The sequence below is a fragment of the Pyricularia oryzae genome, chromosome 4, assembly GCF_000002495.2.
Source record: "Pyricularia oryzae 70-15 chromosome 4, whole genome shotgun sequence".
NCBI lineage: Eukaryota > Fungi > Ascomycota > Sordariomycetes > Magnaporthales > Pyriculariaceae > Pyricularia > Pyricularia oryzae.
Window position 1 is genome coordinate 1,896,279 of NC_017851.1, and position 16,836 is coordinate 1,913,114.

Consider the following 16,836-nt stretch of genomic DNA (forward strand, 5'->3'; position numbering starts at 1 on the left):
TCCTACGGAGTCCAGCACCCATTTGCCCTTGGACCCTCTCCGCCGCTGCTTCAACTTGCAAGGCAAAAAACAATCCATTTTGTCCCAGTTGTAAACTCCCATCCACCCGCATCGCCCTTTTCTTTGCCTTGACCAACCCCCCTCAAATCATGGCCCCAACCGATTACCACCGCCTATCCGAGGATCTGGACAACGTCTCAATCACAAACGACGAAAAGTATGAGCCGCCAAAGAAAAAGTCCCGAGTGAAGCGCGCCGGGGGTGTGCTGGCCGCCGCGCTGTCTCTGGGCCTCTACACGGCGGCCGTGCTATACTACGCGCAGGAGGTCATTCACAAGCCGTACTGCCCGAGGTTTGCCGCCAGTGATACGGTGCACTTGTGGGTGAGTTTGTCCCTGAAAAAAAAGAGATTCCCTGATTCAGCCAGTCGTGATAAACATGCCATTGTTTTGTCTCGTCTGCCTTCTGACTGCATACGCAAACAAACAGGACCAGGTCGGGTACAAGCCGATGGGCTTCAACCCCGCCACGCCTCACCACTCCGACGGCTTCCTCGGCAAGCCCAACCCCGAGCTGGATAGGAACTGGCGCAAGCTGCTTCTCAGTAGGTGTTTTGCACTGTACCGTGTCTTTGTATGTCTTTTGCAATGCTGACGACAGACCAGCCTTCTCGTCTCGCCTGCCCGATTCCGAAGCGCAAAAGCTGGGCGACTCCAACGACGCCATCCCATTCGACGACGGCAAGGGCGGATAGTGAGTTTTTACAGCACAATCAAAAGACTTGTTACCTCGGATGACTGACCATGTTAGTGTCGGCGGCATCGCCGTGGTGCACAACCTGCACTGCATTGTACGTCCTCCATCCTCGCCAGCTTGTGATTGCAGCACGATGAATTTCTGACACTTTCCTCCCTCGGCCACAGAACTACATCTACCAGACCATCCACGAAGACTACTACTTTCCCAACATAACCGACAAGGGAAAAGCAAAACAGCGAAGCCACCTCAGTACGCAATCTCTGGCACCCCGTTGAAACGACACGGTATCGTCGATAAAGAAAAAATGCTAACAGATGACGAAAAAAGCACATTGCCTGCACCACCTGCTCGGATCGTCCAAGTGCCAGGCCGACATGACGCCGGTGCTGCTGCACTGGTCGGCAGACGACTACATCCCCGTGCTCCGGTGGGACGGCGTGCAGCGGTCGTGTGTGGATTGGGAGCGCTTGATGAGCTGGGGAGAGGAGCATTCCATGGTTCATTCCGAGACCATGTCGTCCGTTTCTCGTAAGTTTTTTTGGAGACTACTATCTGATGACGGTACTTTTGAATATACAAAACTAACCCCAAACCCTACAGACATGAAGCATCCTATTTTCGGTAAGCAGAGCAGACGAGCCAGAGTTTGGCGGTGTTTTAAAAGCTGACCCCTTCATAAACAAAAAACAGGCAACTTTCTCGACGAGCATGGCAAATTCGTCGAGCACAATGTCGAAGGCGTGGTGGACTTTGAGGAGTTTTCCCAGCGCGAGGACTACAAGAAGTGGGCGCGGGAGCAGGGAATCGGCACCGGCAAGGAAGATGCTGAAAGGTTTTTGGAGGAGTTTGCCAGGGAGCAAAACAAGCAGCACTGATTGGTCTAGTTCTAGTTCTTGGTTGTGGAAAGGGGTATGCGTCGATTTGCTAGTCCATAGCAGCATTCGTTTAGTCTAGTCTGCCATCATGAACACGGGTTTGACTCTACAAAGACTCCACTGCTAAATTCCAGAGGCATCCATAGCACACGATACTAGCTCTAGTTCTAGCAGCTGAGTACTTGATTATCCAGTCAGTTTGCAAACCTCACAAAATCAGCAATGACCCAGGGACATGATTCGACTGGCAGTGCCCGAATCATATGACTGGCCTTTGTCCACTACATGAATTTTGCATCCACCACACATGCTTTTACGGGGTATGTCCGACTTTGCAAGACCACAAGACAGCACGGGCAGTGGAGCAGGCCTTTGCTGGGAGGGTGCTGTAAGTGTCTTGATCGTCCAACGGGGACAGCCAACAAAAAAAAGACGGGGGAAAAAAAAAACCACAGCAACAAAAAGCGAGATCCCGAGGCCCGGATACCCACACGTACAAGCGGAGACGCATTACTAGCACACCGCCGACAAATGCCACTACAACCAGCGCCATTGATTACCCGAGAATGTCCACCGTTGAGGGTCATCCGTCGGCATTACAATTTTGTGCCTATGCCGGGCTTTGTGTAGGTACACACCCCCCCTAGGGACGAGGAGGTGATGTGGACACTACACGACACGACTCTTTCTGCCCCATCTGCTTCTGCCCCATCTGGCGGCAACCCAGCTTTTTTGTTTCTTCACCGGTGGGCGTAGAGGGACACTGGACAGTTCACTCCCTGGTCTGGATGGCACACGCCCTCCCTCGTTGCTCCCGTCTTCCCGCGGCATCCGAGCCTACAACACTGTGCATTTACAGGGTACAGCGGCAGGCAAGAGAAGGGGCGATGCCCCGTTTGTTAGCCGGTCACAGGTCTCTGTCAGTCTCTGCTAGTCTCTGTTTTGCTTCTGGAAACCTCGCAGTCCCCATCTGGCCGAGGCTGGCCACCGCAAATCTACACCTACTGACGCTTGGTTCCCTCAGCACCATCAGCCACGCTTCTCCATCCATCCCCGCCCCCCCCCCCAGACAAACAAACAAAGAAATGGCAAAGTCGTCCAAGTCCAGCTCCGAGGGCAGCAGCACGGCTCGCCCGTCCTCGGACAGCGATGAAAAGTTTGGCCTCCTCAACGACGAGCCGGTCCAGCAGGCGTCTCGCCCGTCGAGGCTGCGCTGGGCCGTGGCGCTGCTCGCCGCGTCCAACCTCGTGTGCTTTGGCGGGCTCGTGTATGCCCTGAGGCCCGCGCCGCCGCCGACCATGGTGGTGTATCCGCCGCAGCCGGACTGGTTTCCTCCTCAGAGTGAGTTTTTTGTCCTGCGGGCTCTTTGTTTTTTTTTTTTTTTGCTGTAGCGTTTGCTAAAGTAGATGAAATGAACAACTATTCTAGTCCCTGTGAAAAAGGTCATGCACAGCGAGCCGCTGTTTGGGCAGGAGCCAAATGAAGAAAGTATCGCTGCGTGGAACTCGCTTCTGCCTAGTAAGTTCTGCCCCTTTGAATAAAAGTTTAGTCAATGGATAAGCCGAGTTCCTCTTGGATTTGCTTGCTGATTCTCGACACAAAAGAGGGACGCGGCTGGGTGCACATGCGCAACAAAACCGCCCTCCCCGACATGCCGGGACTGAACCAGTCGCTGCCCGAGCACATTGCGCTGCCGTCTGTGTATCACCAGCTGCACTGCCTAGTAAGCCCCCCCCCCTATTCCCTTTGGTCTCCTGTCTCTTTCCCTCTTATTGTCGCACCCCTTCGTTTGTCCTGAAAACTAACACCTCTGCAGTACAGCACGATGCGAAGCTACTACGACCTCCTCGACATAATCAACAAAAACCACACAAAGCGGGAGCTGCCCAAGGACCCGGCATGGAACAAGGAGCACCTCAACCACTGCTGGGACTACCTGCGGCAAAACATCATGTGCACGGCCGACGTGACGCTCGAGTGGCACCGCTGGAACGAAAAGGTCGAGGACGGCTGGGGCTACGAGCATCAGTGCAAGGACTGGGATGCGCTGACCAGGTGGGTGCTGGAGAGGCGGACGTCGAACAATTGGGGACTTTTGAGGGGTGAGGGTGAGAGGATTCCCTTGAAGGATGGCGAGCAGTAGGATGGACTTTTTTGTCTAGAACTAGTTCTAGAGTCTTTAGCTCTTGTGCGACTGGTATGGTATACTCAAGACTTGACTTTTGTGCATGAACCCGTTACTATCTTGGACTCTTGTCCTCCACGTTGCTTGCCTGAACTTCCTCGAGTGCAAAGTCCGTCTCTAGCTCTTCACGCAGTACAATCTCCCTCTCGGCGCAAGCCACCAGGACTCCGAGTCCACCAACCGCAACGGCAATGTACCAAACAAAGCTCACGGCGGCTTGGAAAACACCAAGCACCTCTGCCCTGGTCGCCTCGTCCAGCTGCGTCAAAAAGGCGCGCGTGGCAGAACCATACGCCCTCCCGCCGCCCAGCTGCGCCCTGACGGCCTCGTTGGTGATGTTTCCCGACAGCGCATCGAAACGATTATTGAAAACGGCAGCCGGGATGGTCACGGCCCAGATGCCCGCGAGGCTCTGGACAAAGGTAAAGGTGCTCGTGGCCAGGGCCTGGTCCTTCTCGGCCACGGCGCCCTGGAACGCCGGCAGCAGGGTGTTGATGACCATGCCCAGGGCCAGCGAGAAGACGACCTCGTAGCCGGCCCACTCGGCGTCCCCCGAGGCGCTCCCCAGGATGCTAAAGAGCCCGCAGGCCAGGCACATGCCGGCGAACCCGGCCACGTGCAGGAGCTTGTAGCGGCCGAGGCGGCTGACCAGGACCACCGAGGCGATGCTGGCGGGCACGGCCACCGTGACGATGGGCAGCATCTGCACGCCGGCGCGCGAGGGCGTCGAGCCCAGCACGCCCTGGAAGTACACGGGCAGCAGAAAGTTGACCCAGCCCGACAGCAGGCTGCTGACAAAGGCCCCGACCGCGACGGTGGCGCCCGCGCGCTGCGCCACCAGCCGCAGCGGCATGACGGGCTGGACGGCCGCCGCATCGCCGCGCCCGAGGCGGTGCTGCAGCAGCACAAAGGCGGCCAGGCCCGCGGCGCCGGCGAGCAGGGGCCCGAGGGTGCGCGGGTCGGACCAGGGCCGGTCGGGGCCGGCGTAGGTGATGGCGTAGAGCATGGCGGTGGTGGCGGCGGTCAGGACGGCGTTGCCGGCGTAGTCGACGGCGGCGAGCTTGCGGCGCCAGGCGACGTGGGGGTCCCGGACGCTGCCCCGGAGGAACAGGGCCAGCAGCACCAGGCTGGCCACGCCAAAGGGCACGGGCAGCCAAAACACCCAGCGCCACCGGCCGGCCTGGGCCAGCACGCCGCCGAGCAGCGGGCCGCCGGTCGCGCCCAGCAGGTACGCCGCCAGCATGATGGCCATGTAGTTGCCGCGGACGCGCACGGGCACCAGGTCCGACACCACGATGGCCGCCATCACGTTGATGCCGCCCGAGCCCAGGCCCATGACCACGCGGCCGGCAATCAGCTGCGCCGGCGTGGTTGCCGCCCCCGAGAGGATGCCGCCGCCCACAAACACCAGGAACGAGAGCCCGGTGGGGATGCGCCGCCCAAACAGGTCCGACAGTTGGCCCAGGGGTGGGGATATTGCCGCGCTGGCAGCAGGGGGCCGGCGGGAGGTGGGGGGAGTGGTCAGATGCGATTCAAGAAACTGAGTGGGGGGCGGAGGAGGAGAAGGAGCGACAGGAGAAAGAGGGAGAGAGAGAAAGAGGAAAGCACGAACCTCGCAAGCGCCGCCCCGTTGGACGCCCACACATACTCGCCACCCATGTTCAGCGCGCTCGCAATCGTCGGCATCGCTGTGGATATGATGGTGATCTCGAGCGCCAGCATCAGCTTTCCGGCTGCGAGAGCCACCATGACGGCCCAGAACCGGAATCCCTTGGCTGGCTGGCTGCTTTCCGCCCCCGTCGCTGGCTGGGTTACCGACGCTTCCATGTCGGTGGGCTTCTCCGTGCCCGAGGGCTCCGATGGGGCGTCTTGTGTCATGGGCAAAAGGAAAAGGCTGGGCGCGTGGCTGGTTGACGTCGGGTGCTGTTGAATTTCAGTTTTCGTTTTTCAGGCTGTTCCTTTGCACGCTGGATGCGGAGTTGGTCCTCAATTATGGCGGCTGCATGAGGGCCAGAGCTGCCGCATTCAAAAATTGCTCCCGTGCAGGAGTCAGATGCTTTTTGTTGACCAGTCGACCTGTCACCATCCCCATCTCGCCCCAATCCGGAAGGACTTGCATGGTAAAACATTAAGCGGAGCGGGTGTACGAGGGTGTTGTGGATATGAAAGTCGAAAAACAACCAGGACTGGTGGAATATGCAGCTCCTCAGACCCTACGGCCTCGTCCCACGACAGAGATCGGCGTCTCCGTAGGGAATGGAGTCGGAATCAGACCGACTCGTACAGCGTACATATAAAAAATATTTGGGGGGTTCTACTCCATTAACCTCCGGTCAAACAGGGGTCCCTAAAATTTAGATTGCGCTAAGCCTTAAGTTGGTTTATTTTGTACGTAAACTTGAAAATTTAGGATTTTAACCATGCGCAATTTAACGTTTACCGATTCCCGAGTTTTTTTTGGAGACGTTCTTGTTCGCAAACTCTAATAAATAATATATATGATAAACTGTAAAATTTTAACAAATTTACCCAAATTGTAGTTCCTTATATAAAAGTACCACGTCGACCAAATTTTTATAATAAAGAACAATATATAGTCTTCATAATATTATCTTTGTTGCGCAACAAATAAAATTTTGCACTTTTTTACAGTTCCGTTATATATGATTTCTGTTAAATTTGCAAATATGCATACGTTATAGTGAGTATATCTTCCAATTTGCAAATAATGGCCAGTTTCAAAATATACAAAAGCGTAATTGTAAAAATGCGGGCAGGATAAATGTGTAATTACGATTCCTGTATATCAACTATATACAACATGAAATAATCCAATATCAAAGTGCCATTTACATTTTAGGAACCCCTTGTTTGATGGGGTCAACAGAGTCAAGACCCCCCAATGCAGTTTGCAACTGTACAAAGTAGCTAATAATAAATCCAATTGGGAAACCATGTTGAATCGCATGAACCAATCAGCAGCTGTATTTTGGGGAAAAAGATGGACTGAAAAGTCAAGGCCGGAGTGCAGGGTAGATGAGGTACGCCCATATCTACCATGGTAGTTTGTACGACGTAATGTGTACCGACGGATCTGATTTGGAACTTGGCAAGTCGGGGTTTCGGGGCTTCTCTGTTCCAAATGGTTCCCGTGAGGCTGACAAGCGCAAAGTATCGCGTATAAAACTGCGGCAGTTGGGATGCCCCTGCAAAACATCAGGGCAAGAATCACTATGGTAGAGCAGCCTCATTACATGGGGCAATCATGTCCTTACCTACCTAGCGACATTTGCCAGCCCCTTCCGGACATTTTACTTGTCAAGAAATAGCAGGGCCATCCATAGTGCACATCTTGACAGGGGGTAATACTGCACTCGAGCGAATTAATACTCCAGAGATTACAAATACAAACAAGGGAAGACTGATTGGGTCCCGTTTAACTGGGCCAATGACTCGCCCTGCTGTCTTTGATCAGCGGGTGTATGCCTCGGGGACCTATTCACCTCTCTGCGAGGTTGCAGCGCTAAGGGTATCCCTGTAGGCCTCTTGGAACTTGCTCTTGTAGCCTGCGAGCCTGCGTATCTATTCATTCCCCGGGTAGGATACTCGTTAGCTGAATATCTTGTCTAGCGGTCAAGCATCGGCTGCTCAAGTAGCAGATATCGTCAAAGGGCTGCTAAACTGTACCCAGAATCTCCAAACAACGGACAGGAAAAAAAGAAAAAAAAAGATATGAGTGAAGCCAAGGTGACCTGGGCGTCTCTTCCACGCAAAGACCAGCTGTTGATTCTCTTCCTGGTTCGCTTTTGTGAGCCCATCGTCAAAGTCTCCATATCGGCATATGTCTACTTCCAGCTGCAATGGCTGGACCCTTCGTTACCAAGCGCAAAGGTCGTCCAGCAGGTGACGCTGTTGCAGGCCGCCTATACCGTGGCGCAGGGTTTGGCGAGTATGTTTCTGGGCACTATAGCGGATTCGCCTAGGGGCGGGCGCAAGTTTGTGGTCGTGATGAGTTTGTTTGGGTCTTGTATGTTTTTTTTTTCTCTTTTTTTTTTTGACGTCATCCCCCTTTTTTCTCTTCACTGGTATTTTGTTGAAGATGCTGACCTTGATGCTCAGTTGTTGCCTGTTCCCTTTTTGGCTTTGTGGCCAATTTCAAACAGGCCATTGCCCTCCGTTTCATCGAAGGTCTCACCAATGGCAACGTCGCCATGGTTCGCACCATGACGTCTGAGCTTGTCAAGGAAAAAAAGTAAGCTCGCACTTCCGCATTTGTACAAGCTTCTCCATCTGACCCCCGCGAGAATAGGTTTCAAGCAAGAGCCTTTGTGCTTCTCAACATCAGCACCGGCTTCGCAATCATCCTCAGCGCCCTGGTCGCCGCCGTCACTGTCGAACTGACCCCCAAGGCTCACGGCAGCGGCGGAGGACTGCTGACTAGATATCCGTATGCGCTACCGGCGCTGCTCAATGCCGGGTTTCTCTTGGTTGTGCTGCTGACGGCGACTTTGTTTCTTGAAGAGGTGGGTGGCAGCTTGGTGCTCGCAGCCGGGACCCAATGAACCGCACCATTTGGGTGATGAACACAGTTCACTAACACAAGTGCATTTACCACATATAGACATCCAAGCTCGTCCGCGACAGATACGACCCAGGCATCGCCTTGTCCCGCTACGTCATGTCCAAGCTGGGGCTTGCCCGCGGCGGCAGCAAAGAACAAGAATACCACGTCATCGACGAAGGCGAAGAAATGGCCTTTTTGCCCGAGTCGCCCCATGCGTCAGCACCGCCCAAAATAGCCCCAATTCTGCCCACGGCCCGCATGTTCACCAAGAACATGTTTGTGACGCTCCTCGCCTGCTTCATCTGCGACACCCACCTGACGGTGGCGAGCGTGTCCTTCCCGAACCTCTTGGTGACGCCCGTCTCGACGCTCGAGGAGGAATCGCGGCGGCAGCTGCCCTTCTTCTTCGGGGGCGGGGCCGGCTTCACGCCGCTGCCGCTGGCGGTGTACTCGGTCATGTACGGGGCCTTCTCCATCCCGCTGCAGCTGTTCCTGTACCCGCGGCTGGCGCAGCGGCTGGGGGCGCTGCAGGTGTGGCGCATCTTCTACCTGGCCTTCCCGCTGCTCTACTACGCGTACCCCTTTGCGGCGCTGGTGCCGTCGTCCAGCCCGCCGCCGGCCGGCAAGACGGGGGCGCCCATCTGGGCGGTGCTGACGGCCATGCAGGTGCTGACGGCGCTGCTGACCAGCACCGTGTCGCCGAGCCAGACCGTGCTCATCAACTCGGCCTGTCCGCACCCGAGCGCCCTGGCCCGCACCCACAGCGTCGCCTTTGTCATCAGCACCGCCACCCGCGCCGGCAGCACGGCGCTGGCCGGTGCGCTGCTGGGCTACGGCGCCGCGCACAACGTCACCGGCCTGGTGTTTTGGCTGTGCGCGGCCCTGGCGGCCCTCGGGTCGTGTCTCAACCCGTTCCTGCGGGAGGGGTCGGGCCATGAGATACGCCTGCCGGGGGATGATTAGCTTTGGCGAGTCGTGTGCATGGGGGGAGGGGGAGGGGAGGGGAGGGGGAGGGGGAGGGGGCAGGGGGTAGGGGACGGAATGAACGGACTTATGAATGTAACGAGACGGTAAAAATAGACTCGAGGATCGGTACGCAGAATCATCAATCCCAATACTTGTGTCCATTATATCATTTCCATTATATTCTCCCATTATATCATCCCATTATATCATCCCATTATATCATTTCCAACTTGAAATCCCATTCATTTCACACACAAACATCAAAACAAATGGCTCGCTTCACAGACAAAATCGCCCTGGTAACCTCGGCCGCATCAGGGAGCGGCGCCGCCATCGTCCGGCGGCTGGCGTCCGAAGGCGCGACCGTCATCGCGGCCGACAAGACGGGCCAAGAAGCGCTGGCCGCCGAGCTGGGCCCGTCGGTGATTGCGCGCACGCTGGACGCCGGGTCCGAGGCCAGCATCGCGGAGCTGGACGCGTACATCCGCAGCGCGCACGGGCGGCTCGACATCCTGGTCAACAACACGGGCATGGGCGGGCCGCGCTGCCCGCTGCTGGAGGTGACGCCCGCCGCGGCCGCCGAGGTCTTCAACTACAACATCCTGGGCGCCTACCTGCTGCTGCAGCTGGGGCTGCGCTACATGACCGCGCAGCCGCAGGGCGGCGCCGTCGTGCTGACCGCCAGCATCGCCGGCCTGGTGGGCACGCCGCACTCGTCGCCCTACTCGGTGTCCAAGGGCGCCGTCGTCGCCATGTGCAAGACCGCCGCCGTCGAGTACGCCAAGGACCGCGTCAGGGTCAACTGCGTCGCGCCCGGCCCCACCGCCGTGCCCATGGTGCAGAGGCTCGGCGAGTCGGCCAACGACCGCCTGCGCCAGCGCATCCCGCAGGGCAGGCTCGCCGAGCCCAGCGAGGTCGCCGCCGTCGTTGCCTTTCTGGCCGACGACCGCGATGCGGGGCACGTCACTGGTCAGGTTTGGGCCGTCGATGGGGGCTGGACGGCTGCCTGAGGGGCGGGGTGGGGTAAAAAAAAAAACCAAAGAAAAAAAACCGATTACGTGGTAAAAGCTGTGGGTTTGGGAATTGAGTTTGCGACGTAATGTTATAGCACCACTACCATACTATAGTAGTACCAACGTCGTGGCCCTTGTCGACACGGGATGAACCCCTCAGGGCAGGGGGTGGGTGAGATCGGAATTGGGATGGGATGGGGTGGGATGGGATTGGGGTCCTTGGCGTTGTCGAGTCGTGGAATCAAGCTTTGGCGCAGTATGCACACGCCCCCCTTATATTATCTACCTTATTATTACGTCATGTTTTGCCTGCCGATATTAGACGCAGCCTAAGCCATATTCAGATCTCCATTAAGATGCATGCTAAGCGGATGGAACCTTATTATCGACAAAACGAACAACACGATGGCATTGCTCAAACCGTCAACCGAGATGAGCGGTCAGCTGGCTTGACTGGAAGCATTTGTCTTAACCCGGGCCTGCAGGGATTTGGCAACCTGATTAGAAACATTCCAAAAACAAACAACCCCACAACCGCCCGCGCCGCCCCCACATTGCAAGGACGTTGGTTTTCACCCCTGCAGTACCGCAGTGGTGTGTTTTTATTTTCTTTTGTATCGAAACATTCGGGATCTCCCGCAAGGGCTTCGACATGGGTCCCTCCAGAATTATCAATTTTGGATACCGGAACCGCCGGACTGTCCCGCCATGAACTCGCAGGGGTTTCCCTGTTTCTCTTATTTCTTTAGTTTTTCTTTTATTTTTTTTCTTTCTGTCTTTTTTCTTTGGTACCATTTGGCAACCTAAGCGGCCTCGTTATGTGCATGTCGACCTGGTCCCGCTTTAACAGAAGTTTGGTGTCTAGTTTACGTTCGGCATCTCTGCACGACGAGATCTCTGCACGACGAGACCCCAATCCGAACACCCGCTCTTGTGTTTGGCAGTAGGCACTGGCAGTAGGCACAAACACCAGGAGAAAAACGAGAAGAAAAAAAAAACAATGTTGTACAGGGACCAATACGCAGCCCTCTCCCACGACCACCCAGACTACGCAAGCGACGGTGAGCACGAGCAGTACCCTCTGACCGAGGACGGCCGCCAGCCCACACCGCCGGCCCGCCCCGGCCACAGCAGGCGATACCGGTGGGTGGTGGTGGCGGTGCTGGCCCAGGTCGTCTACACGGTTCTGGTGCTCGTCGTCGTGCGCCAGTTTTACTACAAGCGTGTCTGCGTCTCCCTTGCTGCGCCTGATAGTCTTGGCGCCTGGGTAAGTCTCGTTTTGTCTTTTTTTCTCTTTTTGCTGGACAAGATTATCGTCTAGGGTGTGCTGACTGACAACCAAATGTGAGCAGAAAGTTCTCAAGTACAGCGAGGTTGATGCCGACCATCGAGAGCCCGACGAGCACCACCCTTTCCTAGGCGCTCCGGGGCCGTCGGTTGACCGGAACTGGCACGAGCTTTTGTCGAGTACCAAAAGACCCTACAAACCCCCTTTCCATAACTAAAGTAATCTGCTGACGAGGATACATTCCAATGACCAGCGTTCCGGGACCGCCTCCCCAGCGCGGAGATCAAGAGACTGGGAATCGAGGAAGGATCCATCTGGCTGGACGATGATCTTGGCGGGTAGTAAGTAGCAAGGGCAACATAATATCAACAATCCGCGACAAGACTAACGCAGGTTGCAGTTACGGGAGTGTGTGGGTTGGGCATAACCTGCACTGCGTGGTAAAGTGGCACTCTTGATCCTGTCTGTTTGCGTGCTCTAGCTTGCTGACCGACTGCCGCAGAAATACATATACGATGGTTTGCACCGAGACCACTACTACCCCAACCTAACCGTGGCAGAAGAGACGTCTCATCAACGTCATTTGCGTAGGTCCTTTTCTTTCTTGGTCTTGGAAAATCCCAGTGTTCTGCGGTCCGTTCAACCAGCCCGCAACTAACACAGAAATAGACCACTGCCTCCACCGGTTGATGGACGCGCTCAAGTGCCATCCGGACATGTCCCCGATCACCCAACACTGGGTGGTGAACGAGGTGGTCCCCGTCGTCAACTGGGACGGCGCGCGACACACGTGCGCCAACTGGGACCACGTCGTGGACTGGGCCAAGAAGAACCGCATCGTGCCGGCCGGAAAGGCCTCTATCCCTGAAGGTGAGCAAAATGGCCCATTATTCTTTTTGGGGGCGTACTTTTGAGAATATCTACTGACTGTCTTGAGCAGTTGCGCCACATCCACTCTACGGTAAGCTTGCACTGTTTCCTCATATATTTAGTACTCGTAGTACTCGTCAAACGGCAAGATGCACGTCTGTCGAATACAAGCCAACAAGACAAAACCACAAACACAGCAAAATTCATCAACGAGCGCGGCAAGGCCGACTTTGTAAACAAGGATGCCATCATAGAGTGGGACTTGCTCTGGGCTCGCCCCGACTGGCAGGAATTTGCACGGGAACGCGGGATTCCGGAAGGGACGATTCCTCCGAAGGAGATGTTGCGGAACAAACACGTCGGGTAGATGCTAGGAAATATATTTTGGTGCCGCGGCTTGCGCTGTGTTTAATTAATTCCGTGATTCTTTCTGGGGTCATGCTTGACAAGTTTCAGCCAAGTAAAAGACGCGATACTTGTATGTGCGAATTGGGATGCGTTCTAGTTCTGGATGTGTGTTGCTTGCGTTGATGACGACATGTTGAACTAGGCCTAGGTACAAACCCGCACGCCCATGCTATTGACTCGCTTATTAATCATGCCTCTAGAATCAGTTCATGTACCTTGGGCAGATGCCTGAGAACATGCGCTAGGTACCTATTCTGAAAGGGACTTTGGTGGGCTTCCCTGCTGCCGATCGCTCTGCCTGGGTACTTTTGTGAGATCACAAGTCGTAAATATTAAAACAGCAGCCCACACGAGGCCTTTCCTGACTCGGTCATTCTCACAGCTACAGCGGTAAAAAAAATAAAACCAACAATTTTCCCGTTGGAGTTGGGAGGTGAATGGCTGGAGTGGGTTGACTGACGAGCTTTAATCTCATCTCCAGCTCTTTTATATATCCGGGTAACCCATGTTAGTTGGGGTTTCGACAGTGGACCCCCTGCCAAAGCCCCATGGCAAGAATCATGCTAGTCTTGTCCCAGGCGGATCTTTTGGTGGGGAAATTAACCTTTTAAAAAGCTACCAGTGGTTCGCGTCCCCGAGTACAACACGGGATTGGTTCATTTAATTTAGAGTAAGAAGCTTACACCCTGCTAATGCCCAGAAACAAAGAAAGAAAAAAAAAAGTCAAGTCGTCGCATGCGCAGCCCCACAAAAAACTAGAGCCTCCCAATAAACCAACAGCATTCTAGAATAGACCAAACACAAACTAGATCTAAACGGGGATCTGCAGGACATAGTCGACAATCTTTTTGACGTCGCCCACCCGCTTGGGCACCTCGTGCTCGCCGTCAAACTCCAACAGCTGGGCGCCCTTGTAGTGCGTGGCGTACATGCGCCTGCTCTGCGGCAGGTTGACGGTATCCTGGCGGCCGTGGACGTGCAGGGTCGGCAAGGCGACGACAACCTCCTCGGGGCCGCGGCCCTGGGCGGCGCACACGTCGAGCATGTAGCGCGTGGCGACGTCGCTGTAGCCGGGGCACAGCAGGACGGCGAAGCGCAGGTCGGGCAGCCAGGTGACGAGCGCGACCTGCCGCTGCCACAGGAGCAGGGTGCTGGCGACGGCGCCCTGGCTGAAGCCCAGGACGCCGGCGATGGTGCTGCCCGGGTTCGCGGCGAGGTAGGCGTCGACGCTGCGGCGGACGGACTGGTTGAAGGTGGCGACCTCGGCGGCGGGGTCGTCGTGCACCTCCCTGAACCAGCTGTAGAAGGGGTCCATGCCGGCGAAGAAGGGGAGCACGTCCGGGCCCGGCGTGGCGACGTGCGGGGCGCAGGCGTAGAGCAGGTCGTAGTACTGGGCCAGGGCGGCGCGCAGAGACGAGGTCTGGAAGCGGAAGATGTCGGCTGATGCGCCCCCGCCGTGGAGGCAGAGGATGGCTTTGGAGGGCCGTTTGGCGAGGCCCATTTTGGGGTGAATTTAAAATAATAAAGAAAATATGTATATAAGAGAAGGGTGTGGCGTGCTTTTTTTGCCTCGCGCTTTTTTTGCCTCGCGCTTAATTAGCCTCTTTGGTTCGTGCAGAGTATGGAAGAGTAGAGATGAGGGGATGAGATGGACCAAACGGGAGCAAAAGATGGGCTGAACAGGGAGCAAAAGATGGACTAAACGGGAGCCAGAGATGGGCAAAGTTTCAGTAAAAAAACCCAGCAGTGTTCGGATCGTGTTGGGTTCGGGTTTGATGTTCCGGATCAAAGAGGATACACGGTGATTAGACGGGATTCATATGGCGGGACATCTATAGGGGGTGAAGGGAGGGGAGGGGGTGTGTACGTAGAGCCCCTTGGCTTGAAAATACAGATCGATTCATGAAAATGGAGGCGTACAACAATGTCTCGCAAAAAGGGGGGTGTGAATGCCGCGCTGCTTGTCAAACCCAAGTACATACACCTCTGGAATATAGTCAAGCCCGCCGAGCGGAAAGGACGGACAAACTGCTACGCAACTAGTCAAGATATCGGTCCTTTCGACACACCGCCTCTGATCGAGGTGCGTATAAATAAATTCATTCGTTGGATGTTTTTGGTTTGCTCCATTTCCTACCGTTCGGGGCTAATCAGTACTCGTTCGAAACACGCCAGTCCTATCTATCCCCCCTCCCGAAAAAAAAAGTCACAGTAACCAGACAAAAACAAAATGACCTTTACACCGCCTGCCACCCAGCCGGGCCTCGTGGTCGACGAGCACGACAACGTAGTGGTGCGGGCAGACTGCCCGTTCCCGTCGCTGCCGGCGGACCAGGTGCTGGTGCGGGTGCGCGCGGTGGGCGTCAACCCCAGCGACACCAAGATGCGCGGGCCGTTTGCGCTGCCGCAGGCGATCCTGGGGGCGGACTTTGCGGGCGACGTGGTGGCGGTGGGCGCAGAGGTCAGGGACGTGGCGGTGGGCGACAGGGTCTGCGGGGCGCAGAACGAGCTGTTCAGGCCAGAGCCCGAGAGGGGCGCGTTTGCGGCCTACAATGTGACTCGCGGGCGCATGTGGATGAAGATCCCAGACGGCTGGTCCTACGAGGCCGCCGCCAGCCTGCCCGTCGGCCTGTGCACTGCGGGGCTGGCGCTGAGGCTGCTGGGGCTGCCGCTGCCTGACGCGCCCGTCGAGAAGGGGTCTCACGTCCTGGTCTACGGGGGGAGCACTGCCACGGGGACGATTGCCATGCAGTTGTTGAGATTGTGAGTTTTACGGCGCAGTGGCTTTTTGGGGCGCAGTGGCTTTTTGGGGTTCTATTTGCTAAAAGGGGCAACAAGGTCCGGCATGATTCCCATCGCAGTATGCTCGCCTAGAAACTTTGCTTTGGCCAAGAGCAACGGGGCCGAGGAGGTCTTTGACCGAAACGATAAGGAATGCGTGCAAAAGATTGTAAGCCTTGTTTTTTTTTTTGTTCTATCCCTTTTTTGCCAATGCCCCCTGACCTCACCCCGAGTGACCCAGCAGCGATACAACACACACCCTCCCCCTCCACAAGCGGTCCCATAACAACCACCAACTGACGCCCCAAACAGAAAGCGTATGCGAAAAACCTTAAATACGCGCTCGACTGCATCACCAGCGTCGAGTCCACCATCCTCTGCTACGGCGCCCTCGGGCGCGCGGGCGGGCGATACGTCTCCCTGGACCCCTGGCAGGAGCACGCGGCCACGCGCAGGGTGGTCAAGCCCGACTTCACCGTGGGACCCAGGGTGTTTGGCGAGGGCTGCACCTGGCCGGCGCCCTACGGCAGCGGGCCCGACGAGGAGCTCAGGGAGTTTGGCGTCAGGCTCTGGGACGTGGCCACGCGCCTGGTGCACGAGGGCAGGCTCAAGCACCACCCCCTGCGCGTGATCGAGGGTGGGTTCGAGGCAATTATTGCCGGCATGGACATGATCAAGGAGAAGAAGCTTTCTGGGACCAAGATTGTGGTTCGGATGTAACGGGGGTAGCAGTTTTCTTTTCGTTTCTTTTTTTTTTTTTCTTTTTTTTCCGTTAAAGCAGGTATACTCGCGATGCCATAATCCACTGTACAGCTACCCGTCCATCGCTCAACAAGTATACCCAGCGAGGATCGGCCCTGTTGACTTGAGCGTAGGCATGATTGGGACAAACAGACACGGGACTTGGTGATGGGGCTTGTCGAGTCACGTAACTATGGGTACACGGCAGATCCGAGTACTCTTTCCATAATGTACCCACTGCACATTCGTTTAGGGAGTAGGTGCAAAGATGATTGTGCCATGTAATGAAGAGTAATTCCGCTCGTCCTGTGTCATGGGCCTCCCTTGATGTTTATCCCCATTTATATCTAATGATCCGGACTTTCGGTTCGCTCAAACCAACAGGG

The 16,836-nt window shown here is 56.0% G+C and overlaps 8 protein-coding genes across 8 annotated transcripts; 6 read left to right on the forward strand and 2 right to left on the reverse strand.

Annotated features, from left to right (window-relative positions):
• Positions 1–149: 149 nt before the first annotated feature.
• Positions 150–1,634, forward strand: MGG_03429 (uncharacterized protein; the record flags this gene model as incomplete). Its single annotated transcript, XM_003716457.1, has 8 exons — positions 150–383; positions 490–604; positions 666–753; positions 811–850; positions 924–1,008; positions 1,087–1,287; positions 1,360–1,380; positions 1,450–1,634. The coding sequence occupies 8 exons, from the start codon at positions 150–152 to the stop codon at positions 1,632–1,634; spliced, it is 969 nt and encodes a 322-aa protein (XP_003716505.1).
• Positions 1,635–2,719: 1,085 nt separating this feature from the next.
• On the forward strand, positions 2,720–3,777 carry MGG_03428 (uncharacterized protein; the record flags this gene model as incomplete). Its single annotated transcript, XM_003716458.1, has 4 exons — positions 2,720–2,975; positions 3,063–3,152; positions 3,239–3,357; positions 3,451–3,777. 4 exons carry the CDS (start codon positions 2,720–2,722, stop codon positions 3,775–3,777), a joined length of 792 nt encoding a protein of 263 aa, XP_003716506.1.
• MGG_15273 (uncharacterized protein) lies at positions 3,716–5,798 on the reverse strand. The gene is made up of 2 exons (XM_003716459.1): positions 5,432–5,798; positions 3,716–5,303 (listed from the first exon to the last, which is right to left on the reverse strand). Exons 1-2 carry the CDS (start codon positions 5,695–5,697, stop codon positions 3,875–3,877), a joined length of 1,695 nt encoding a protein of 564 aa, XP_003716507.1. The 5' UTR covers positions 5,698–5,798; the 3' UTR covers positions 3,716–3,874.
• A 1,753-nt stretch (positions 5,799–7,551) lies between these two features.
• Positions 7,552–9,346, forward strand: MGG_03427 (uncharacterized protein; the record flags this gene model as incomplete). Its single annotated transcript, XM_003716460.1, has 4 exons — positions 7,552–7,846; positions 7,939–8,071; positions 8,129–8,342; positions 8,441–9,346. The coding sequence occupies 4 exons, from the start codon at positions 7,552–7,554 to the stop codon at positions 9,344–9,346; spliced, it is 1,548 nt and encodes a 515-aa protein (XP_003716508.1).
• Positions 9,347–9,618: 272 nt separating this feature from the next.
• On the forward strand, positions 9,619–10,513 carry MGG_03426 (3-oxoacyl-[acyl-carrier-protein] reductase; the record flags this gene model as incomplete). Its single annotated transcript, XM_003716461.1, has 2 exons — positions 9,619–10,318; positions 10,458–10,513. 2 exons carry the CDS (start codon positions 9,619–9,621, stop codon positions 10,511–10,513), a joined length of 756 nt encoding a protein of 251 aa, XP_003716509.1.
• Positions 10,514–11,157: 644 nt separating this feature from the next.
• Positions 11,158–12,940, forward strand: MGG_03425 (uncharacterized protein). Its single transcript, XM_003716462.1, has 8 exons — positions 11,158–11,629; positions 11,715–11,829; positions 11,904–11,991; positions 12,051–12,090; positions 12,153–12,237; positions 12,320–12,520; positions 12,591–12,611; positions 12,718–12,940. The coding sequence occupies exons 1-8, from the start codon at positions 11,363–11,365 to the stop codon at positions 12,885–12,887; spliced, it is 987 nt and encodes a 328-aa protein (XP_003716510.1). The 5' UTR covers positions 11,158–11,362; the 3' UTR covers positions 12,888–12,940.
• A 799-nt stretch (positions 12,941–13,739) lies between these two features.
• On the reverse strand, positions 13,740–14,429 carry MGG_13559 (oxidoreductase; the record flags this gene model as incomplete). Its single annotated transcript, XM_003716463.1, has 1 exon — positions 13,740–14,429. One exon carries the CDS (start codon positions 14,427–14,429, stop codon positions 13,740–13,742), a length of 690 nt encoding a protein of 229 aa, XP_003716511.1.
• Positions 14,430–14,852: 423 nt separating this feature from the next.
• Positions 14,853–16,429, forward strand: MGG_03424 (enoyl reductase; the record flags this gene model as incomplete). The annotated part of the gene is made up of 4 exons (XM_003716464.1): positions 14,853–15,011; positions 15,186–15,638; positions 15,822–15,878; positions 16,022–16,429. 4 exons carry the CDS (start codon positions 14,853–14,855, stop codon positions 16,427–16,429), a joined length of 1,077 nt encoding a protein of 358 aa, XP_003716512.1.
• Positions 16,430–16,836: the final 407 nt, after the last annotated feature.